This window comes from Sinocyclocheilus rhinocerous, unplaced genomic scaffold, assembly GCF_001515625.1.
Source record: "Sinocyclocheilus rhinocerous isolate Xijiao unplaced genomic scaffold, SAMN03320098_v1.1 scaffold245, whole genome shotgun sequence".
NCBI classification, from domain to species: Eukaryota; Metazoa; Chordata; class Actinopteri; order Cypriniformes; family Cyprinidae; genus Sinocyclocheilus; species Sinocyclocheilus rhinocerous.
Window position 1 is genome coordinate 223819 of NW_015659923.1, and position 25915 is coordinate 249733.

General features: G+C 37.2%; 1 protein-coding gene across 2 annotated transcripts in view; it reads left to right on the forward strand.

The window, feature by feature from the left end:
* The window catches only part of ptprn2 (protein tyrosine phosphatase receptor type N2), a 228112-nt gene extending 202653 nt beyond the window's left edge, over positions 1 to 25459 (forward strand). For both annotated transcript variants that reach the window (XM_016533327.1, XM_016533328.1), the window contains 10 exons: positions 2397 to 2609; positions 7872 to 8019; positions 8278 to 8351; positions 12329 to 12406; positions 15069 to 15188; positions 16343 to 16509; positions 19197 to 19250; positions 20206 to 20270; positions 22167 to 22240; positions 24743 to 25459. In XM_016533327.1, the coding sequence (XP_016388813.1) occupies positions 2397 to 2609; positions 7872 to 8019; positions 8278 to 8351; positions 12329 to 12406; positions 15069 to 15188; positions 16343 to 16509; positions 19197 to 19250; positions 20206 to 20270; positions 22167 to 22240; positions 24743 to 24814 (1065 nt within the window). In that variant the 3' untranslated portion in view covers positions 24815 to 25459. The remainder of the gene's footprint in view (positions 1 to 2396; positions 2610 to 7871; positions 8020 to 8277; positions 8352 to 12328; positions 12407 to 15068; positions 15189 to 16342; positions 16510 to 19196; positions 19251 to 20205; positions 20271 to 22166; positions 22241 to 24742) is intronic.
* The last annotated feature ends 456 nt before the right edge of the window (positions 25460 to 25915 follow it).

The window sequence follows — 25915 nt, forward strand, 5'->3', positions numbered from 1 at the left end:
CTGGAAAAAGGGGGGTCGTCTTATAATCAGGGTCGTCTTATATTCGGGCTAATACGGTAATCATAATATAACAGCATAACAATGCAAGATGACACACTTCCAAATGACAACAAACTTTAATTTTTTAAGAATATTTAGATCATGGAAATTAAGTATCAAAATATAATGGGCGATATATTGCGTCACGAAAAATTATTGCGGTCATGTACATATATTGCGCGATAAGTCGATATATTGATTATTGCGACAGGCCTAGCATTTACCAAAATGTTAATGTTAAGGAACATGTATTTATTCATTTACTTTTAGTTTATATATTTCCAGCTTTTACTGCTCCTTGAGTGATCTTCCCAACTCTTCTCATTGCATTTCACTTTATTTACTGTTCCAGCCTGTTTTTTCTAATCAGTTTTGGAAATTGCTTTGGATAAATATGGTTGCTAAATAATTTCAAATGTAAAATTTGTTGATACTTATTGGTTTACTGATTATAAGAAAGGCAAATGTATGCATTAATTTGTGCTGGCTGGCATGAGCATGATTTTATCAGGAAGTGGGCACTGTTTTAGCAGTTGGCACATGTTTTTGCAGTTTTCCTTATTCTACGTCAGAATGGCTCATGATGGACATCAGATCAGATATTAATGTTAAGGGTGGACTACATCCTTTAGTCTGTGGCTGATTTTAGAGCTCTGTGGTCTCTGTTTAGCCCCCACCACCTTCCCTCCTGGTTTCTCTCATTGGAGAGCTCCATTAGTGTGACGCACTAAACTTCCACCTCCAACCCCCACACTCCCTCACTGACCCCCTGTCAGCCTCACTCGGCTCTCTTTTTTTATCTGGGTACCTTTTTAACTGTTGGACATTTTGATCTCAGATGGGGTCATACTGTTGTGACTAGCAACTGCTTCAAAAAGTAATTGTCTGTGCTGTTTCACCTCAAATGGAAAATGGAAGGAAGGCAAAGGAAAAAAGAAATCATCACAACTGAGCACAATGCGCAGAAGGTTTTTCACTCAATAAAATTGAAGCTTTTAATGCTTTTAAAATGGCTTTAAAGTGTTACAAAATGCTGTTGTGTTATTGTTATAGCAAAAAACCTAGATGCTATTTGCCTGAAAATGCACATAGTTGCTTGACGCTTTTCAGAATGGATTTAATTTCTTGTAAATCGTTGTAAACATTATAGAGTGCATGTAGTCAGAATTGTTTTGTTAAAGGTGCTGTAAGCGATGTTAGCCATTTCACTGTCTTCCGCCACTGGCTTAGTCTGCCCTCCTCCCTTTTTAAAATCCCTCCTCCAAAAATCAAACATGATCTCACCGAACCAAATGTACAAAATGACTGACAGGCAGAGAGCATCCCATCGTCTTCTGATTGGCCTAAACAATAGCGTCCCGCACCCGAATTTATTTTTTCTATTAACAGACGTAATATCTCAGGACTCCTATTTCAGTGATATCTGTCAGGTAGTGCAGACATTTTCTGTGTGCTCTTTCATGAGTAATTGCTCACAGCAATTATATGTTGAGAGCCAGGTTAGCAGGGATCTAATGACACATCTGTGAGAGAATCCAGCTCGTACACTGTAACATTCATCTGATATCCTCATAGAGTCACTGATCCAGGCAAAGTGCTGTTTGTTTCTACTTTTGCTCTTTCAGTCTGCTGCTTTGTTTCATTTGTCAAGACAAATGGTAGATAAAAGCTTGGAATTTTAATTCCTGAATGACATGAGTGATGGAAATGTAGCCATTAAGCCCAAAGGAAAGACTTGTGAGGATAGCAGTAAATATAAGTTTTTGCAGTTGGTTGACAAATGCAGTGACTATATGCTGAGAAAGAGAGTTAGATGTATTTTGTAAATAAATTGCTAATACTGAATGTTTTTAGTGGCATTTTATGAACAATTTGGTCACAAACTCTCATACTGTAAGCAAATATTATGCATGCTTTTGATTTATTATATATGTAAATGTATTCTTTTTTTTAGAGGTTAATCCCTTATCTATGAACCTTGTGTTTAAATATGACTTGTAGCATTTAGTAATGATTTGCTCTACTGGTGGGTCGTGAGTTTATGCAGATGAAAGATTTCATCTTGTAGAGCAGACAGTGATGTAATGTGTTGTTGGCTGTATCATGAACCCACTCTGAGATGCAAAGTGGAGATAAATGAAATAGAGTTTATTTGATCCAGAATGCTGATGCGGTATCAGTTTGTATTCATATGATTTTCTTATATAAATACCCATTATAATATTCTAAGCATAATAACCAGTGCTTTGATGCTGTAGTTTGTGTGATTGATCATTGTACTCTTTAGAACAGCTTTATGAGGTTCCCCAGCAAATGTCTTCACAGATAAGACTAATGTTTGTCCACTTTCTCGATAGGATCTCTGTCGTCAGCGCATGGCGGTGCAGACATCAGAGCGTGGAGACCGATCAGAGGTGTTTCACCCATCGCACACGTCACGCATTAACAGCGTGTCCTCACAGTTCAGTGATGGACCGATGATGAGTCCCTCCACCCGCAGCAGCACATCCTCCTGGAGTGAAGAGCCTTCCCAAACCAATATGGACATCTCCACTGGACACATGATACTGGTAAACAGTTTAATATATGCTTACGTGAACACAGGACAGAGACTATTGAACACAGTGCCTTATACTACTCACACTCTCCATACACAGCCTCTGTCGTTGCAGTCATAATCAGGATGAACATAAATACACTTTATAGATATCCAAACACATGCCTCTGCCCCTGTCTCTATCTCTTTGTTTTTCCTTCACCTCTATCTCACATCAGTCACTTATTTCAGATTTGGGGTTTGTTTTTGCTCTGAAAGGGACTGCAGGGCTCCATGGACGCTGGATTTTCTGACACAATGGATTGTTTTAATTTCGCCCCAACTTTTGTTTTATTCATATCAGCACAGCTTCGACAGGAAAGACTGATAGGTGCCTGGTAGCATTGTGTTCATTACCGAGCAGGGAATCTAGTGGAGCAGTGGAGCAAAAGACAGCCACTGAGTTGATTCATTTAGCGTATTGTGTTTTCCTGTAATGGATGTCCCTTAGTGAGATTGTTTAAGGTTTTTTTTCAGCAGTATAATAAAACCATGTGCGTTGTTAGGCAGAGATGCGTGTGCTAAAGTGTACACAATTACAAAGCAATTGTTCAAGCATTCAGAAGTTTGCAAAGTGCTGTGGTAATGATTTAATTGATTCTTCAGCTGTTTTGAAGCATCGTGTCTTCATACACACACAGCAAGGATAGTAAAACACTTGGTAGTTCACGCTTATAGACTGTTAGAGACAATTAGATTTCTAGTTTTTTTTATGTGCATCCATAGAAAATGTTTATGCACACCCTCAATGTTAAATGCACATTGCACTCTGAACAGTGCAATAATGCTTACATGTAGTAGTTGATATTTGATATTTGCCAGTTTTCACCACCAGCCAATAAGTTTTCTGTTTGGCCGTTAAGTATCGGCAATGTGTCTTTTATTTTGACATCTCCCAGACTTTTATTTTGATGCACAGGAACGTCTCGGTTACTTGTGTAACCCTCGTTCCCTGAAGGAGGGAACGGAGACGTTACGTCAGTCGTGACTGACGAATTGATTCTCTGTCTTTGTTAGTTTGCTGTATATATTTAAATAAATAAAATTCTTTTAAATAAATTATTAGACAGTAATGTTAAACAAAATGGACTATTATTAGTAAGAGAAAAATGAACACTATTATTCTTGTATATATCAGTATTCAGCAAATATGCATTTATCATTTAAACAAGACTTTGAATATATAATACATTTTTATTATTTGTTATTTACTTCCTTTATAGTCATGTTACTTTTTAGTCATTTAAATATTTCTTTATTTGTAAAAAAAATAAAAAATATTACTAAAATTACTATAATAGGATAACAGAATCAATCAAATAAGTTTAGAATCAAATAATCAAAAATATATATTTTTTCCATATTTTTAAAAATATTTTTTTCTTAATTTAGTAAATATTACGTTCTAAATTTTATTGCAGCATGTTTTAAATCTTTAAATTAAATAGTGTGATATTGTATATATTGGCTTTATATTGACCATCGGCCACACTGCTCTGTAAGATATCAACATCGGTCATGAAAAATCCATATTGATCGATGTGCTACAGAAAACCTCAAAATCACATCTCTAAGCAATGACTGCAGTACCAGCTAGTGCAATGTACTATCAGAGGTTACTGCTTGTACACTATCCATCTCTCAATGGGTGCAATCAATGACGAGTTATGAAATAATAACTATTCTGATAGCGCAATCTCTCAGTATGTCAGGTTGCTATAAGGCATCTGTTTTCATCCCTCCTCAAAGATAAGAGCAAAGCTAGAGAATGCATTCTCCATAGCCCAGCCTCATATGGAGCTGCCCAGCATTATAATGGCACCTTGTTTTGCCATCATATTTTGACTGACAATCCTACAGCTTTTTTTTTCCTCTTTGGTTTAATATATACTTTGTATTTGATTTCCACCTTCTACCACAAGGCAAGATAAGATATATTCATTCTAATTCAAATACAGCTAATTATTTAAATACATTATTACAGATGTTGTTTCTGTACATTTAAATGGGTCAGATATGCATGTTTTTGTGTGCAAAAAATGTGAGTCTTAAATCAAATATTATGACATATAATTGGTTTAAGAGTCTGCCATTGCATCCAATATCAAGTACTTCTCTATATAGAATGCGAAAAACAAATATGCCAAAAGAGTAGTATGTCCAAATACAAAGTATTCGAGAACCAGTAGGCGAAAAGTACCCAGATGACCTACTACTTATGGTGAGATTCTAAAGTGTACATTCGATGGACACATTACTATCCCATGAGGCCATAGGAGAGGATCTGGGAATGGCAGTAAAGCGATGCTACTGGCGCTGTAGGTCAGCATCACCAGAATTTGGTTCATACTATATAGAACATACTTTTTTAACGGTCGCATAGTATGTTCAATTTCAAATGTAGTACCTACTCAGACAGTATGCGATTTCGGACACACTGTGAGATTTAGCCCAGATATCTGACCTTTTTATTATATATAGCTACTGCAGGATCATGAAGAACTAATTCAGAACCTTGGACAGCACCACAGTTCACTGCTTTTGCTCCACTGCACTGTTTATTATTCATACATGCAGCATGGACATGGTGAAAGATAATGCGGGAGAGAGACAGGTTTTGTCTTTTTTTTTTTTTTTTTAATTAGAGCAACAAATCCTTGATATGTTCAATATGAAATATGTGTATGTGTGTGCATTTGAAAGCCAGCAGTACCCTGCAGTATTTAGTGCTTATTTGACATTGCTTAAAGAAGTGATGGAGTGATTTTTTTTTTCAGTGTGAATGGAGAGAAAAGAGTCTGCTGTCTGTCAGGGAGAAGTACCTCAGTGATTAAATGGTTGGCTAGTTGCCAAATCCCTCTATCTCTGATTAAATCACGCATCATCTTGCTAATAGAGGTGGTATTAGAGAAGGCAAATAGAGAGAGTTACTGTTACATATGGTCTCAGAAACACACACACATAGGGCAGATGCTCCATCAACCATCTGTAACATAAAAACAAGAAAATCTAAAGGAGAAAAAAAATGAAAAGCTTCTGTCCAGAAGGTCAGATAAATTGTTCGAGAAGAGCAAATTGTCCTCATAACAGCCATATGTGGCCACTCACAGTTGCCGTTTGTCCGCTCACGGCACTCAGGCAGAACTGGAGAAGTAAACTGATTGCTGGGTAATTTGTTTCTCTTGTGATATATAACTTGAAGGATGAGAACATTTTTAAGTGCAGCTGCCTGTCACGGTTTACCCTGGTAAAATGACAGTGGTTTTGTGGAAAAGTGCTTTGGTTGTTATTAAGTTAAGGTAGATAGAGATCAATAGACATCATGACTTAGTAAGATTATTGTGCAGGAGTTTTTTAATTATTCTTGTGCATTATTATTCATGTATTTGTGCTACAGTTCAAATGTTTGGCAGAGTAAATTCGTTTTTGGGGGTGTTTTTTTAGGAAATTACTAATTTTTATTCAACAAGGACACAAAATATTTTTATTTCAAATAAGAAATTTGATCTTTCTGTTCATCAAAGCATCCTATCCTGGTTTCCACAAAAATATTAAGCAGCACAACTGTTTTTTACATCTGCAATAAGAAATGTTTTTTGAGCACGAAATCAGCATATCAGAATGATTTCTGAAGGATCACGTGACACTGAAGACTGGAGTAATGACTGCTAAAAATTAAACTTCGCAAATACAGGAATAAATTATATTTTAAAAAATTAATTTGAATAGAAAACAGTAAATGCAGCCTTGATGAGCAAAATCATTAAAAAATCTTACCGACTCCAAAGCTGTTATGGAAATTTTGAATAATAGCTTTGCTTTAAAATGATAGCAGTGGTATTTGCGTCTTTAAACTAAAAGGAAAGCCTTCCGACAACTAGACTTTCTTGGCCACTGGCCACATTTTTCTCCTGTTTGAGTTAATCTTATTACAGTGGCATTTAATCAAAGTCTTTTCTCCTTCACTAAATCATGAATTCCATATGAACCATAATGTCTTCTATTAAGCGACTTGTCACACGGTTCATCATCTCTTAAAACAAGGTCTCTCACACACATGCCCACTGTTCAGAGGAGTGCAAAATGCTATTCAAATAAGAAAAAATATATCTAAGAGAATGTTCATATAGCGGTGATGATGGTGTACATGAAGAAATAGATGTTCTATAAATTATATATTTAGAATGTTTTAAAAGGGCACTTTCGGCATGCACGAACGTTTGAATGTGTGTCAAAGCCCTGCGAGATTACGGATTGTTGTCTGTGTACGGGCCAAGAGGATTCTTGACATTAGTTTATGAGTGTGTAATTTGTTTTCACACAATAAATTCAAACACACATTCACATGTCCACATGCACAAGGTAAACCCCTTCTTGTGGGTTAACAATGGGAGGCCACACCAACCGCCAAACAACTCTTACGCTCTGGCCAGTGACACAGTCCTCTGAGCTCTCTGTCTGTCTCTCTCTCTCTCTTTCTCTCTCAGTCTCTGTCTCTCTCCCTCCACTCCCCTTTGTCTCAGTTGAATTCAATTTGGGCTTCTTGGGAAGGCGGCTTAAGCGCAGACAATCTTATCAGCATTTGTGCAAGCAGTGAAAAGGAGTGATTGAAGCAGGCTGAAGAGGCACTGGTGTGCCCAGGCCTTTCAGGAGTCTTAATTGCATGTGTGATTGTCAGGACAAGCCCCCTCCCTGCAACCCCCCTTTCTCTACCTCTCTCTCCCTCTCTTCTCCTTTGTGGTGCATGTTTAGGATTACTGTCTACGATTCCCGTGCTGAGCGGGTTTGAGCTCTTGTCTGTCTGAAGGTGGATAGGTGAGTGATTGTATTGTTGGGAAGAAAGAAAGCACAGAAAGCGATAGGTTGGCCTTGGAGGTAAAGCTGGATTATAGCAGACGAATGGAAACTTGCTATGGAGCTTTTATACTCACCGGATTTTGGGGAGGGACAGAGACTTAATTCAAAAGCGTTTACACGGGAAGGCAAATGGCACATGAAATGCATAAGCACAAGAAATATGGTTCATGCTCTTGTTTGCATTGTATAAACAACAAATGTAACCCTGAGTTGAACTGAAATCCTCTGCTTTATATGTGCGTCACTCTTTTTTATGTTGTCTGGGCTGGAATGCTTTCCATCTTTGAGTTATGCATATTACAGGAAATATTTTATTTGCCATATCATCATTAGGACCTTTCAAGCAACTTTTGACTCTGTGTCTTTCTCCCATGTGCAGTCGTATATGGAGGATCACCTGCAGAATAAGGATCGTTTGGATAAGGAGTGGGAGGCTCTCTGTAGTTACCAGGCTGAGCCAGCAGCATGTGCGGTGGGTCAGGAGGAACAGAATGTCCGGCGCAACCGCCCACACGGTGTCCTTGTGTGTGAGTGCTTCGCAAATTGTATCTGCCTCGAGTGAATTTATATTTGTTTTCTTATGCACTATGCCGTAGAACGGCAGCACGGCCTGTTTGGATTAATTAAAAAAGTCAGTTGCCTCTTCATACACTGATCAGAATTTTTCTAAAAATGTGCAGTCTCTACTAAAGGAATGATCACATGTTTAAGAGAAGTGTGTTATTGAAATGTTGATGCTCTAGTAGTTACGTCATCATCGGTCTGTCTGTCTTTGAATACTGTAGATGATCACTCCAGAGTCATCCTGAAGCCGGAGAATAACCAATCCAGATCTGATTACATCAACGCCAGTCCCATTGTAAGTAGCCATGCTCATTATTTACATATTTTATGCATCATGTCCAATAATGGGAGTGAAAACACCTCTTACAGGTTGTTCATGTGACGAAAACACTGACTCTTTTTGAAACATAGTATTTATGTCCGTTTTTGCCAAATACTTAGACTTTGCCAGGTCTATTTTATCCTCTCCTTTGAAATTTTAGACTTGCTTATATTTTTTATTTATTTGTTCCCCTTTTCTCCTTCACTTCTCTCCTCTGTGGATCAACATTGACCATTCTCAGACGGTTAAATATGCTCTTTTATGTATATGTAGAAGCACAGACACTGAGGGACTGAGAAAGCACAAAGAAAAAAACGTAAAAGTTGGTTCAAATAGTCAGTCATTCATTTCTAGAACAAATATAAACACGGCAAACATTATGAGCCAAAAGGAAGGTTTGTCTATTAATGTAAGCTTTTTGTGTGCATAATATTAGACACAGACCACGTGAATGCCTTAAAACCAAACACTGTGATTTCATTGCCATCACAGACACAATAATTTTTGTTTTGGCCCCTTAATCAGTACATACACATAATGTTAATCAGTATAATACCTGTGCAGTAATATCACACTGAGAAAGTCAAACAGTCATTTTTACATTCTGTTATTTTTGGACTCCAACTCGTCAAAAGATGAAACAAAAGGCACAAGCGAGTCAGCCCTCCCTCCCCGAGGGTTTCGTGCTGCAGTCGGGGTTGGGTGCACTGATCCACTGGTGCGGAGACAAATGCATGGAGGCGCGGTAATTAAAGCGCAGCAGGGATTTGGCAATGTGCATTTCAAAAACTGTGATAATTATGTCTGTCAATGTTTGTAGCTTCTTTCTCATTAGCTGCAAGAAAGAAAAAGGCCTCAAAGTAAATCATTCGTGATATTTTTCACAACCTCATCACACCAACACCCTTTCCTTCGGATCTGGTGACTGTTTAGGGTTGAGTTATATTCTGGATCTCAATTTCCTTACATCTTCCTTCTCATTACATCTTTCAATCATACATACACAAAAAAAGGTACGAGTGGTGCAGAAAAAGCTTTTCAGGTGATATTTAAAAACATTTTGTTCCTTTCAGTAATATTGAGTAAATGAAACCAGGTGAAACATATAACATTCTTTGTTTTATTCCATCAATCTTGACTCCTAAGAATTTTGATTTGTGATACATTATATTTTACATATGGTAATACAGTATATCCTGTGAACAAATCATATTATGCCCTATCTTCTTCTTTCTTTGATATTTTCCTTATAGGGCATCACAGGATGCTGAATTTACTGATAAACCCCTAAAAAACTCAGATCTCTTAAAGTAATTAGACCTTAAGAGTATGATAATCTCTCTTGAGTGTGAAATGACAAATCGACTATAATAACACCCTGTATAGAGAGCGGGTAGTCAAAAAAACGTTTCATATAGACTGCCGGCATTAGCCAGCTTGTGTATATGTAATTGTTCTACCCTTAAATTGCTCTTGCCAACAATTAAAGTTGTGCAAAGCAATTATATCCATTTTCTGCCATGCTAATGGGTGTGCGTGTCATTCACTGTAACCATGGGGTTTGAATCTGTCTCTCTCATGCAGTGGTGTTTGATCTTTTTGTGAGGCTATAGAGAAATTAGTGCAGAAGTACTGAACCATGCAATTACTTTAGCAAAAGTTTTGAAATGCTTTGTGATTAGCTTTTGTGCTTTAAAGACATACATACTCCCAAACGCACTCAACAAAGACAAGCATACGTGCTATCAAGCACACTCTCACACAGACAGCTGTAGCATTTGATCAGCGTCATGAAATGTTCATCAAATTAGAGCATTTTGGCTGTGAAAAACGGCCACATTTATCAGTAGGGCTATACTTTTTAAATGATCTTAGCTTAGAGCTTCAAGGACACACACATACACATGAAAGAGCAGCAGCAATTCTAGAAGTGTTTGGAGCTTGTGTTACAGTCTCGTCCACTCTCTCCTTCCTTCATTTAATAAGCCCAGGTCTGACACTAACAAGACTGAATACCTTGCCTCCTTACAGCAAACACGCTTTTGTTACAGCTCAAAATGGACACATTCCAACCTGATGACAGCTTTCCCTTCTTTTTGTAAGGAGACATTTCAGGTCAGGAGAATTTTCTCCTGTAATGCATCCAGAAAATAATATCTTTCCACTAATGCGAGTGTGGACAGGGTGTGTTGTAATCAAAAAAAAAATTTCTTACTTCACCTTTTCTTTTAGACCCGATGAATGGTGGTTTGTGTTGATGTTCTTTGATGGACAGATAGTGGGATGTGTGGACTAATGGTCAGAGTGAAAGACTGGATGCCATACATCAGACACAGATAATAAGAGCAAAATTCTGAATTGTGGTCATCACAGCTTGTAGACATGGATTATTAAATAAGAATTGATCAATAGCATGCCCCATTCTGCACATTTTCCTGTACTGCATAAATCAGTAAATGCCAATCAGGTTTACGAGTATCCCAGAATATATGTGATTTGTTGGGCTTATTTTAAATGCACAGTAGACTCAAGATTTAAGATTTTTATTTTAACATACATATTTATATACAAAATACAACCTGCAGTGAAATGTAAATTTGGTTCGCTCCATAGACTGTGCATCAAATATAAAAAGGATAAACATAGGAAAAATAATGAAAAACAAAAGTAAACCTGAAGCAGTATAAGACTGTCTACATGAAAACTGAGAAAACAATAAAAAGTATTAATTATTTTTTTACTTTAATAATGTTGATGGTAATGTTAAATGAAATTCAGTAAGGTAATATTAAAAATAAAATATTAAAGTTAAATATTAAAATAGTATGAACAGAACAAAAGGTACCATCAAAACCAAATTTAAAGGTTAGATCAGTAAAAATAGCACCTTATGGTTACAACTGCAAGATATCGTTTTTAACAGTGAACACATTCTGGTTTGTGTCAGTGAAGAGAAACTTGAGTCTCAAAAGGTTGAGAAACGCTGGCAACATTTGACAGTTTGCAAACCTATTAGATTAAATAAGTTAAAAGGTGGATTGTCCCTTTGCTGCAGTTTGAAATCTACTTTTGCTTGTTATGGTTTTGCTGCTGATTAGCTGAAGTGCTGGTGAAGATCTTGCCTGTCATTATTTAATTGTGGCTAGTGCATTATGAATGTCACAGTCCATATCCATATCAAATTTTTTTCTTTCTATCATTAGCTTTTTTCCATCGGGACAGCTTTCACTCAGACAGACACACAATTACACGCAGACACCCTCCTCCAGCCACTGAGCTTCTCATCAATAAATGCGTTTGATTAGAGAGATGCCTTGCTTTACTCCCAGAGCCGGCTTTAATCAGAGGTATTAAAGAATGCACATGCTCGGAGAGGACAGACAGGGGAGAGACTGGAAGAAGGGGTGACTGGAGATGATAGAGCGATATAGAAATGGAAGAGAGAGTGGCTGTGGAGTAGATAAAAATGAGAGCGAGAAAGACAGGAGAGAGGGGTCGGGAGAGGGGAGGTGGTCGTGAGAGAGACGACTCTGCTCTCATTAGTGACAGGCCTCTGTGCCTTCACTTTATTTGATTTGCTTTTCCTTTTCCTTTTCCTTTTTTTCTCTCAAGCTTTTTAACTCCAAACAGAAATTGTGGATATCCTGTTTCTCTTGGCAGCAAGTTTGTTTACACCTTCCCCAAAGATCGGAGGGGACCTAAGAAATGTTCAGAAAGCAAATAAATAAGATCAATGAAACAGTGCAGTTTACATAGAGGCTTCATGTCAGAGGAGAGCACCATAGAAGCTAACATCCTTCCAACATGCAGCCATATCACTCTTGTTCTTCTGTAGAATAGAGATATTCTTTAATCAACAGACTACTCAGTGTTTCATTTTCAGTATTGATTAAAAAATGTTTGTTTCATGAATATTCATGAAATATTTATTCTGTCTGTTCACTTTTAAGATGGACCATGACCCCCGAAACCCAGCCTATATCAGCGCTCAAGGTCCTCTTCCCTCCACCGTGGCAGACTTCTGGCAGGTAAGATACTCAGTGTTGTCCGAGTCTAATCCATATGGATAAAACACAAGTGCAAGAATTGTTCAGAGTGGATAGTTCCTTTTTACCATATTAGACTCAGGCAAACCCATTAGCAAGAATTGCTTTTGCATTCATATTGGATTTAATGTCTGATCTCAAATATATAACGTGAAAGCGTCTGTTCACTGTATGAACTCTCAAATAAGGCAAAACTGGGACCTTTTTGGTAATGTTAAGGGTAGAAAGGACACATTCCGTTTACACTAAGAAAGCTGCTTTATAAACATCATTATATTAACTTAATTAGGAGGGTCAAAGGTCCCATAAGGTTTGGGATTCCTCACTGCACAGTTTCAGTGCTGAAAATATAAGTGAAGATCTGAGCTTTTTCTCCAACACAGATGCTTTGAATGAGAAAGTCTCTCACTATAATAGTTTTGATTATAACAAATTGATTTCAGTGCTTTTATTTGTTTGTTTGTTTGCATAGTAGAATCAGTGTTAATTGCTCAGTTGATTTTAAGAACCACCTAAATGCTTTTTGCTGGCATGCGTAGGATGTTTTCAACTCAATTAATATTTTACGATCAGCTGCAGCTTTGAACGTGTTTTCTCTCTTCTTTTTTTTTTGAAGGTTAGATAAGTAGATGGTGTTAAATACAACCCGTAATCTACATTTTAATAAATTGACTATGGTAATGTGTTGCTGTCACTTGACCCTCTATAATCACAAAGCTGTGTTTACTAACAGATGTGGGTGTACACTAATTGATGTTATTGGTTGTTTGAATTTGTCATTTTGTCAATTACTGGCAGAAAATTAATGATCTAAATTGATTTAATTCCATGCAAATGAATTATAGACAGTCAGGCCAGTTCTGAATCCAAAAAAGGCCATTAAAAGTTCCATTTAAATTAAACTGAGTACATTAATCCCTGTCAGTTAATGTAGTGATGTCATTGTCTCTGTGTTTCTTCTCATTAATGAAAAGGTGATTCATACCAAACACAGCCAAGCTTTTAAAAGTTTGCAGAGTCTTAAGTTTTCTCTTTAATAAAGGGCATGTATGCATACATATTTACTTATATGTTAAGTGTAAACCTTTTCCTTCTTCGTTAGGCATGGCTTGTAAGACTTTCTCTAATTTGTCATTCAAAGAAAAAATAGAAACAGTGTTAATTAGTGATGTCTCCATGTTGTTCAAAGTTCTGAAGTCATTTATTAAGTATATGGGGTGTACATCCAAACAGAAACTAATGATTAAAGAGATTATTATTATAAAAATGTAGTTTAATAAAACTGTATTTGACATATTGGTGTTTTAGGTCTTTTTAGATGTACTTCACTGGAACCATTTATTTCCACTGAACTCCTAAAGACAAGTAGTGATGATTCCCTTTAGGTCCACATTACAATGTGATGTTTTAATATGAATGTCAGAATTGGAGCTTTGTCCACATGTCAAAAAAGAAAGTTTGCACAATACTCTGAAAAGTTTTCCTCAGAGGGAAAGAAACTTCTACATCTTTCAAGTTTTATTCACAGAATATTCAATTGTCGCTTTGTGCAATTTTTATTCAGAATTCTGGCCAAGCACAGAGCACTCAGTCCTGTTGTCTGCAGAGTTTTCAGAAACATGTTTGTTGGTTTTGTTTGACCTTTTCTGCATATTGCACTGCAAAGCTTAAACTCAACCATATTTGATCACCTGGTCTGGAACATTAGTGCAAGCTCCTCCATTGACCTTCAGTTCCCACTCCTGTATTGAAGAATCAAGCATTGTGATCTTTGTATATGAGCTCCTCAGTCAGAACATTTTAAATTACACAAGAAATGGTTTTTACAGCGCTGAATAACATTTATCTTTTAACATCATTTGACCATTAATGTATACAGTGCTAAGCATCTATAAACACATTTCTGTCTTTATTCCTGTAAGCTAATAGTTGTGCCATAAATTCTGTTAGGATGAAACATGTGAAACAAAAAACTCTATTAAATACTACATTCAGTGAAAGCTATTTTTTATTGCCACCATTCTCTCATCATAGAATCATGAATTTAAGACATTTTATTTTTCATCAATTTCATCTCCAGCGTTTTGTGGGATTAAAAATGATAACATATTCATAATGATAACTTTATATTGCGTTTTGAGACACTTTTACCATGGTGTAATGTCTCTACATTTCTCTGTTAATGACTCTGTGGGGACGTGTGGCACATGAGTTTGATTATTTTATGAGCAGGATCATTGTATTTTATTGCTACCATGAAAGTCAGTGTTTTCCCTCATTTTCCTAATGGCCGCAGTGGGCCTTTCCGTGATTGAAGGACACAGTAAAAGTGTGATTAGGGGAAATGGAGCAAGGCTGAGGAGGTTCCGTATACAAGGGGAAGGGGAGATCGAGAGATAAAGGGCAAGAGAGGTGGGCTGGAAGACTCAACTAAACTCCCATTACAGTGACGAGTGGGCTTGAGTTATTAAGACCAATTAAGTTTAAAGCAAACTCTGCTGAAAAGCAGAACTCTCTGAATCCAGTCATATACCATGGCGTAAAGGAGGGAATTTTTTTGTCTTGCAAATGTATTTTTGGCTGTTTTTCCCTGTCTACACTGTAACATTGCTTTTGCATTTTCTGTTGATGGTGTGTTGTGTAGATGGTTTGGGAAAGTGGCTGTGTGGTTATTGTCATGCTGACACCTCTTGCTGAAAACGGCATCAAACAGTGTCATCAGTACTGGCCTGATGAAGGCTCGGACCTCTACCACATATATGAGGTAAAGCTCCTGTGGACACTGTGGTTTTATTTCATATTTTATTATCATATTTGAATGATGATTTATTATTTCATGTTTTAATACACCTTAACTAAATATAAGGACAATGGACCCTCTTCACAAACTATGATGACGCGTTTCCACAGTTATTAATATTGTAAATCTAGCAAAGTTACGTTTTTGAAAAGAAAAAAAAAATTACATTCATAACACTACACTGTAAAAAAAAAAGTAGTGATTATTTTTACAAAATAATTTTGGCAGCTGTGGTTACCAGAATAATTTTGTAAAAAGTACAGAAAAATCAAAGTTCATCACAAGTAGCTTTTACGCCATCGGAAGTATATACTAATAGAGAGTCATTCACGAAAACACAAATCACCAACATTAAATAAACAACAGATAAAACCCAAATGTACATAACTGATAAAAACTATTAAGAAATTATTTAAACAAACTACTTTCAAATATGTCATGCAGGGAAATCTGGGAATATCAGTTTACAGTTTTTGTAAATTATGTTTATTTGTTCTTTTTTACTTCTAAAAACTGTACAATTAACAGCATTTTACTGTAAATTACATGAAATGTATGGTTAGATCTTTTACAGTTTTTCCCTTATAAAGTACAAGAACTTACTGTTAACCTATTAACAGTTTTTCTTCTGTAGCATTTTTACAATATTTTACAGTTAAAATGACACACTTTTTTTACAGTGTATACTTTGTTTTATATTACCTTGGCATTAAATTTCAGAATACTAATAATAAAATGACTGAGGTAGTGACAGCAAATTTGACCTCTTTTTATCTTTCGACCGCCATGATCGATCTCTCCCACCTTTAAAAATCATACAAACGCTATTGTGAATTTTTTTCTTTTGCTACTATAGTAAATGAGAACCCAACTATGGCAAGTTTACCAGATTATGGCAAGTTTACCCAACTATGACAACTTCTGCTTCTGAGAACCCTGGAAATGTGAAAAGGGTCCATATAACTACCCTATTAGTTGTTGTGCCAAAATAACAGTATTTCCGAGTTTTGTCTGTGTTTGTTAACATTATACATGCTGAATCTAAAAAATTTTTTTAAAAATTTAAATGAATTTTACATGTCAGCGTGTTAAAACACACTCTGCATATGTTCTTGAAGGTAAATCTGGTCTCTGAGCATATCTGGTGTGATGATTTCCTGGTGCGCAGTTTCTACCTGAAGAACGTCCAGACTAATGAGACCCGCACAGTCACTCAGTTCCACTTCTTGTCCTGGATGGACCAGAATGTTCCAGAGTCAGCTAGAACCTTGCTGGACTTCCGCAGGTATGTGTCCAGCTGCTGTATTTCACCAGGATGTTAATGGCAGAATGTTTACCTATGCGGTTTTTGTCTTAAAGGTTTGGGCCAATATCCTTATTTTCCTAAAAAGGTTTGTGTTCATTCACCTTCAGCCAGTAGGTTTAGAAAGAATAGAGAGTATGTTTTTGAAGAAATAAAATATAGCCCTTTTTCCTTGTATATGTGTGCACAATAATCCCTATTAAATTAAACACTCCAATTAAATGTGCAATGTTCAGCAATAAAACAGTAGTGAAAGGGAAAGCCAATGGTAGCATATGACTCTCATTTTTCACCTGCTATGAGCGTTCTGAAGAAATGCAATAGGCCTCTGGGGTAAAACCTTAAAGAAATTTAACAACCCTGGCACAGGCGGATGTATACCTGCAATAGGACGATCAATTTTGGTCTTCTAGTTTATTTCTTCATGCTCAAGCAGAGTTAACAAATTTTAGCAAGTGTTCTGCTGTGCTGTTACATTTAGTTTATTAATCCCACTACTTCACCACGGAATGTAGGGAAATGATGTTGGCATGTTACATTTCAGAGTGTCTGCTTTGTATTTTTAGAGTGTAATGTGTAATCTTTTGGAGAATTTCCTGTTGTTGACTCAGAGCTCTGTGCAGCTCACTCTGATTTGCTTACATTCATGAATTATGGTATATCAATCATTTATCTAACCATTTTACAGACACGGGCGCAGTATGCTTTAGATTTCAAATAGTTCTCCTTATAGCTACTGTATACAGTGTATGCTTTGGGGAAATGTCTCATTCTTACATGTGCATATGCATATTACATATGCCTGTAATAAGAGATTAAAATGTATGTGCTGACATTTCTAACGCGTCAGATTTGGAGTGCTGATTCTGTTGTTGATTCATGGGAGGACTGTTGGATCATATGCACAAAGCGTTTAGATCTGGATCTTGTGCCCTGAGAAATAATGGGGTAATAAATATGCACTGATAAATGAAAAGGGTGGGTCTGATCCTCTGTCAGCATTTACTGATGATTGACATATGATCATCGAGTCTGAATTATCACTCCCATTCTGAGACCCAAAGTGTTCTGAATATTCTTTTCACTCTGCCAAAGTTTCAATGACACCTTGAGCATTGAGGCGTTGGTGAGATGGGTTTAACCCTGGTGCTTCTGTTTGACTTGCTCTGGTTTCTGTTGCCATTCTGAATATCTCCCCAAAGGCCTGTGACACAGTCTTGTCTCATACACTGCCATGACTCACACTGAATCTGTCAAACGCTCCTCACTCACCTCTCTTGTTTTTTCGTTGGCCAGCTAATTAGCGGTTGCCAGTGTCATTTTTGTGATGTTGCAGCTAGTTATATGAGCCCAGTTGCATAGTCACAAAAGTGATCATTGGAAACTGTATCTCCTCTTCCAGGCCCTTGATTTTTCCTTGCCTCCCCACCTGCATCTCATACTCACCAGATGTCCCTGTTTCTCACACTCACCCACCCTTTTTCTCTGCCCCTCTGTTTTGCCCAGAAACACACGCTGCTGCCCTAATGCCCCAATGCATGATGGTCCCCTCTGCGCTCTTTCAGATCTGCCCTATCTCAGACAAAATTGATATCTAAAGCACTTTTCTTACACATTTCTTGTGGAGGAAACATCAGGCTTTATTTTATATTTATTTCAAGGTCCAAAAATTAACTTTTTGTCAAATGAGAAAATGTTTCTTATCTAGAAATGTATTTTGCACCATTTCTTTATTAAAACCATTTATGTTCATGCCCACTGTGATTTTTTTCCCTCATACTTTTATTAAATGAATATTATGATCAAGGAATGTCACATTTGTTTTGCTAAAAGAAAAATACAACTCTAGGCATTCTTCTGATGGTAATTTTTCCAAAATGTTTAAAAGTCTGTAGATTTTTTATTTCTTTGATTTTAATTGAGCATGTCATGTACATCAGTGTGGGTAAGGTAACCATTCTTATACTTTGACTTCAACCATGTAACCTGTTGTAGTTTCTTATAAAGTTAAAGTTAATAAATTCTGTTTTATAAACTCGCCAAAGCCAGTAGTTCTTGCATTTGGCACTTGGCAAGTGTTAATTTTGGACCCAGCTGTCTTTAAATAACATTATATAAATGAGTGCAGCAGGTTTTAGAATTGAAAGTCGTCCCATGAGCATTCAGATCTGATCTTAAAACCCTTTTTTGGTATCTCTTGAGAAATCAACCTTGGGGTATGCACAAAGCAGGGTTTTTTGGGGGGGGGGGGATAAGCAAAACAATATGAGTTAACACAGTAGGTTTCCATGGCAACAGCACCAATGTGCCTTAAAATCCTGCAAGGCCTTATGGTTTTCAGGCATTATAATTGTGCAAGGTTAATGTGTTTTGGATCATGACACCTAACCACACATCATTTACTTAATGGCTTGTCACAATGTGGTGGATTTAACAACCTCTCCATTTGTTTTAATTGTTTGGCATGGACCTTTTGGTTTATAATGATTTTGATAGGCACATGTTAGAAAGTCCTCTGGTTTGACAGTAACGTGTTTGATAATAAGCAAATGTAATATGTTTATATATGACCATATTTATAAGAGTTTCTAAAATGGCAAATGAATATGCCCATGATCTACTTATTTACACTTGCAGTATTAATGGTCTCTTTTTTTCTGTCGTTGCAGAAAGGTTAACAAGTGCTACCGGGGCAGATCTTGTCCAATTATTGTTCATTGCAGGCAAGTACCAAAATAATATTTAAAAAAAAAAAAAAAAAGCAATATATATATTGCTTTATTTCTTTTATATAAAATGCAAACATCAAAGCAGTATTAAATCCATTGATATAAATTATCAGTGGTCTGAATTATCTCTCAGGCATTGGTAAAATAAATGAAGTATTGAGTGAATATCTACATGAGTGATGGTAAAAATGGATGGCCTTTACCCTCAGTGTGAAATTGAGGAATGTGAGTGTCAGTGTAAACTACAATAGTGGCCAAATGATCTTTAACACCAGGGGTTAATGAGCAACATGTTGTGCGTTGTGGGGAAGACAGGCTTCACAGCTGTCGTGCATATTTGAATAATTCAGAATGATATCAGGCACGAGGGGAGAGTTTCCCTAAATAGTTCTCATTTCCCAAACCCCCCAATTGAATGTGTTTTGTGTGTGTGTGTGCTTAAACCTGAGCAACCTCAGAAAGCGGCATACACACGTTCATTCAGTAATACACTCATAATATTCAGCCGCATGTCTTGAAAAGTAACCTTGATTTCAAATCAGAATGCAGTTTACCATCCAACTGCGTCTGAGTTTGGCTGGTTCTCGCAATTTAGTCGATTGCGTAGAAGGTAAAACCAGTTTAAAATGCTTTTTCAAGTCACTTCAAATTCCCACTGTGTTCAGACGCTTTGTTTTTGCTCTTAAAAGAGCTGTGTTGTGTTATTTGATTTTTTTTTTTTTTGCAAATGCAGTTTAGTTTTGCAAAGAACAGGAAAACAAGACAGCAGTCATCTTTGACAGAATTATTGTGAATGCTGAAGGATGATGCAACAGCAAACAATGCGGCTGTAACACAACAGAGAAATGAACGCTTTGTTTTCGTTTCAGCAAGCACATACTGTAATGCTCATTCAGACAGGTCTGCTCTTTTCTCGGAAGTGATAATGAGTTTCTGTCTTCATTTGCAGCGATGGTGCTGGAAGGAGTGGAACCTACATCCTGATTGACATGGTTCTAAATAAAATGGTCAAAGGTAAGAGTGCACGGCACAGATGAGGAGGTGCTGTCATAACACACAACGTTTCACACAATGAAGGTCTCGTCTTGCATTAGAGGATGATTGAGGTCTTTAATGAATGGCCAAGGCTCTCAAAAGGCTAATGTGAATAAAAGTGCGTGAAAACATGAAGAACGGAGAGGAGAGTGTATTTCTCCTTGTGTTTGCACCTGTAAGCAACTGCGAGGGTTTCAGCTTCGTCTAATACGGTTGACTTTTTCACATGCAAATATTATACGTTCAGCGCTGCATAGAGTTTAACAAGTCATGTGAATCCAGCCACGGAGACAGAAGGTGCCTTCATAACCTGTCTGAATCATCACCATTCTTCCTGACCCCATCTGGTGAGGTCACCCATGCATTTGCCTCCCCCCATGCTTCTCTATTCTGGTCACCAGTCCATCCCTACTCCTGGCCCGACCATGGTCCGTGGCTTTTTCCATAATGAGGGATCAAAGGCCAGATGCAAGGGAGAGCATCGCTGCATTTGTGCCTCTTTCCCATGCTGTCAGGGGCCGGAGCCTCGGCCCTCAGCGACCCCCTCCATCTCCCTTTTGTCTGCTCTCTGGGAAGGAGGAGGGGCTCCCAGGTTGCCCACTTTCCAGTGTTCACTTGTGTGATCAAAGCCCCAGAAAGTCCCAAACAACAGAAATCTCCCTCTTCCATTCCCTTTTTCTCTCTCCTGTTCTTCATGTCTTCCTCTTCTCTCTCTCTCTTTTCTCAAACACCCCGTTGTATTTTTCTTTCGCTTTTCTTCATCTCCAGGAATGAATTGTAAATTAGTGAAGAATGCTGTTTTAATTCCAAAGCCTTTTCTTGTTAAATGCCCCCTCCTTTGCTCGCTCTCTGTCTTTCCCCCTAAACTTCGGAATCTTGCACTTCTTAAGACATGAAAGTGTTGGAGCACTTTTGAGGCTGGAACCCCAGCTGCACTCGCTCCCTTTCAGAAAGCATCTATAAGGATTCCCGCTTTTCTCTTTCCTTCGCCCTCAAACTCCCTCACTCTCTCTTTCTATCAATCTGTGCAGAAGGGAGGGGGTAGTCTGTCTTTTCTTTTTGAAGAATGAATGAATGAGAAATAAGGCCTTGTTAGACCTCTCCTGTTCTCTGCTCATTTATGAGAAGAAACAACAATGGACCTGTAGAAAAAGTCATTCAAGCTAAAGGTGAAAGGGAGATTTCTCCTAATCAGCCTTTTCGCTCTTACCGCCATGTGAAAAATTTCATATTCACTTTACAGTTTTGGTTCAGTCAGTGGTGCCGATGTAAATTTGTATTGCCAAGAACAACAGCTCTGCATGAGTGAAGTCGTATGTAATGCATGTGTGCAGGTTCACTGTCTGTGTTTTCATGAGCTCTACTGCTATTAACCACTGTCTTAGAATCTCTTATTTTAAGTGATTATTCATGTTAGAATTAAAATTATCTGCGGTCTCTGCTGAATATAAACTAAAAACTGTAAAAACGGGTAATTAGGTGACCTGCAAAATCTAAACGAATGGCTTTATTCAAGTCAAAAAATAATATGTAATATAACTGAATCAATCTGACAACATTGAATTACACCAACTTAAAAGTCAGATCAGGTAGAAAAAAATTACATTTACATTTTTTTAAAAGATTAGATTTTTGTCACTGGTATTATTGTATTTGTATTTTTTTTTTTTTAATGACTTGTTTTGTTCTAGAATAAGGCATGAAGTTCTGCTATAGACTAAAACAAGACTAGCTAAAAACAAGGTAGTCTATAAGCTTTGTCCAACATTGCAAAGGGAATGTAATTCCACAGAAAAAGCGAGCGCTGGAGAGAGTGCTAGATGATCTATGATTATGTGGAGTACTTTGAACTCATGTTATGTGGCTCTGTTGCAGGTGCTAAGGAGATTGATATTGCTGCTACCCTGGAGCACCTGAGGGACCAGAGATCAGGCATGGTACAGACCAAGGTAAGACTCTGCTTAAAGAACAGTGAGGAAGTGCAAAATGATGGACACTGGGTATTTAGGGTCTGTTAAAGATTTAAAAAATCTATCAAATCAAAATGTAGCCTTTTTTTCTGCTGCACTGCTGTTATTGCTTTGAAATTTTCTCTCATGGATATGTCTGTTCAAGGCACTTATCCTTATATTTGGTGCATTTTTAGCATTTTAGCAATAATTCAATATTAATGCCATTATTATTCAATTTAATACCATGATAAGCTCATCATCAGAAGAGAAAGTTTAGTCAGTGAGTATAAGTGCAATTCCACCTGCACACATCGTCCCGAGACGTCCTGTACAATACAACCCTAACCACACTGCTACAATTAACATCGATTTGTAATCTAAAACCACATAGTCAATAAAGCAGCAAAAGCCAGGCTCAGAAAATTAACTTGTAATTGATCACTTCTTCCATGACAAATGCGTCCTGTTGATGCCGCAAGCAACAACGTTTTGAACATCAGCCAGAAGATCCTAGAGAGTCTCCAGCATTACAAGACTGACTGATACAAGATCAATTTTTTAAAACTATGCTAAAGAAACATATTTAGCATTCTACTGTTTGGAGATAACAAGATGAGCAAATGACAGTCCCCTCCTCAGAGCCACACTGAATTACATTAGCTGCTGTTTATGAAAGATAAAGTCCTGACTACCTGGTTAGCCACTGTAAACTGAGATACTGAGCCTCCATGGATTGTGTTGAAAAGATAGCATTCAGAGGATACTGAAAATAGTGAATATGTAAGAAATAGAAGTAGTAAATGTTAGTGCAATGTTAGCTTCCTCTCTGTTCAGTTTAGTGAAGCAATCAGCCTACTTTACTGTATAATCAGCTATTCATTTTTTTTGTTCATGTATCATGGTGTGCAACAAATTCCTAATATTTGAATGAAAGCCAGAGCTGTTTCCTCAGCCAACAGTAATGGTTTCTAAAGTAACCGCAAGTTAACAAAATGTACCAACAACTGTCAGATTGTAAAATATCTTTTTAAAAAGTCCTGAGCAAGTCCTCATCCTACTTATCAGTGCCTAGTCATATTGTAGTTAGTCTGTGACTGTATGTCTCTGACTCACTAATAAGGATATTTGGATCTTTCTGTTTTGTTTTCACCTATTTATAAGCAAACTAGTATTAGTATTACTAATATAATCATGTCATTTAAATGAAGGAGAAATCCCTGTACACCTTGGGACTTGCTGTTACATTTTTAATCACTTTTAAATTAACCCTGAATCTTTTCATTAGAAAGAAAAAAACAATACATTTATTTAATCATTTATCCTTAATCCTAACGTAACAGGTTGCTCTCAAGCTCTGTAGTTAGTTAATTCTGCTCATTTCTGGACTTTAACAGTGCATTATTTGTGTTTTTACTGTTCTGGCCCGCTTAGTCAGTACTTCAGGTCTGTGTTGCTCCAAAAAGCAACATATGTCCAAAGGATGCCCCCTCGCCCTGCACGTTTAGAACACTCTCAAAGCAGGTACTCGTGTGTGAAATTGGTCTGCCTCCTAAAATCCATTCTACCCTCTCCATTCCTGGCCCAGAATAGGAATGTTTTGTGCATTAGCAGCTCCATGAGCTCTCCGTCTTTTGTTTACCTTGGAAGAGAAGCTCATAAACAGCTTGACTGATCAGATAAATATCCACAGCCATACTTCATCATGTCTGGAGAACATTGAGGCATTAATGTGACACCATCTAGTGGCAAAATGGTCACATTTACACTTTTAGTACGCAGTCGCCTTTTTCTTCCAAATCGCCTTGCATATGACAGTGAATGATATTTGTGAAAATGACCAAATCCTCCTCATGCATTTATGGCCATTTGCATGCATTAGGTGGTCTATGTTTCCAGCACAAGCTATTACCGCTACAAAGTAAAATGATAAAATAATACATTTATTCAAGCTGTTGAGTTTTTGTACTGACATCACAAACCTTTACCTTCACTTACTACATACTACATTTTTTGAGAGACTAATTTGTGTTGGTTCAAAATACAAAAAAGTGCATGTTAAGTTAATTCAAGAGGGATTTTTATCCGTTTCTTGTTTTGTGAAGCTTTGCATCTGACTTAACGCCCACTTTAGCTTGGTTTATTCCATGGCCTGCAGTGGGAGGCTTTGGTTTCAAACGTTAGTTTTGAGGGTCGCTCTTCAGACAATGATCGATCTTCACAGGGTGCCCCTCAGGGAAGAGACAGATTTTGAGTCATAGTTTGAACAGAGCACATTGAGTCACACATTCTCTGCAGCTTTAAAGACACACATCTACACAAGGAGCACACACACATTTTGTATGTGCTTTCCAGCAACTTATTACGTCTTCTTCTGACTGATATTCCCTTTAGGTCCATTTTCCCTTATTTTGCAAGATAAGTTTGTGCTTAGCGTAAAATGTTGATGTTTTTTGAAGTACTTGACTGAGTTTCTTCCACTTTCTCTCCTTCTGTCTTCAGGAACAGTTTGAGTTTGCATTGACTGCTGTAGCAGAAGAGGTGAACGCCATCCTGAAAGCTCTGCCTCAGTGAAGGAAACTTTCACAAACACTTCCAACCTGTCTTCTTCCTCTCTTTTCTGTGTAACCTGGATACTTATGAAAATTGACACAATTTTAAGCTCTATCCAAACTCAGACGCATTGTATTGCGCAAGACATTTCTTTGTACTAAGTGTGTGTAAAATTCTATAGCATTGAAATAATTGTTTAGAACGATATTCAACTAGCCAACTAGGCATGCAGTCATAGATTGTATTTGGTGCTCGGATTGGTGTTTACTTACCCATGAGTTGTGCATATGAAATGTCTGAAGTATATGTGTTTGTGAGAAGCAGATGTGATCTTAGCATTGCTGTATTACACTGTATTGGTTCACTGCGGTTATGTTCTTATACAGTACAGTGAGTTCATGTGACTACACTTAAGTTATGGATGAGCAATACTAATGTGACAATGAGAATACTACAGTATATTGCAGTTCTGTGATCTCCTTGGCATCAACTTTCATTGTTGTGATATATTGTTTCTAGATCAACTAATAAACAGATTGTATTACATATAGATAAATTAATTATACATACAGAATGAACCATGTGATTAAAAATGGTCTGCCAAAATGTAATTGTACATATTATTTTTGTGTGTGCGATATAAAAGTAACGTAATAAATCTCAAAACGCTGAAGCTTGAGTGATAATTGCATTCATGAATCATTTTGTGTGTGATGGAGGGAGAAGGATGAGAGAGATTGTACCAACAGTTATCCTCACGTGAATTGATGCTCAGTTCTCTAAAATCAGTTCTGGCGAGTTGAACAAGAACAGAAAAATGGGCAGTTTTCAGTTTTGCTCATCCTTGAACAACTACCGTAATATATAGACTAATGCACAAATAATAAAAATGTATTATTGTTAAGAATTATTTGGAAACTTTTCACTTAGGCGCTTACATAAATATTCACACCTCTTAATTTCCTGTCTGCAGTGTTATTATTGACAGCACTTATGACGTCCATGCGCCTTCCTGCTATTTCTGTATGTTGATTTGCATTCCATTTGCATATGTATCTGTCGCTTAACCTGCGTCTTATCAGTATGCAGCCAATCTGAATGTAAGGAGGGCATGCTAATCAT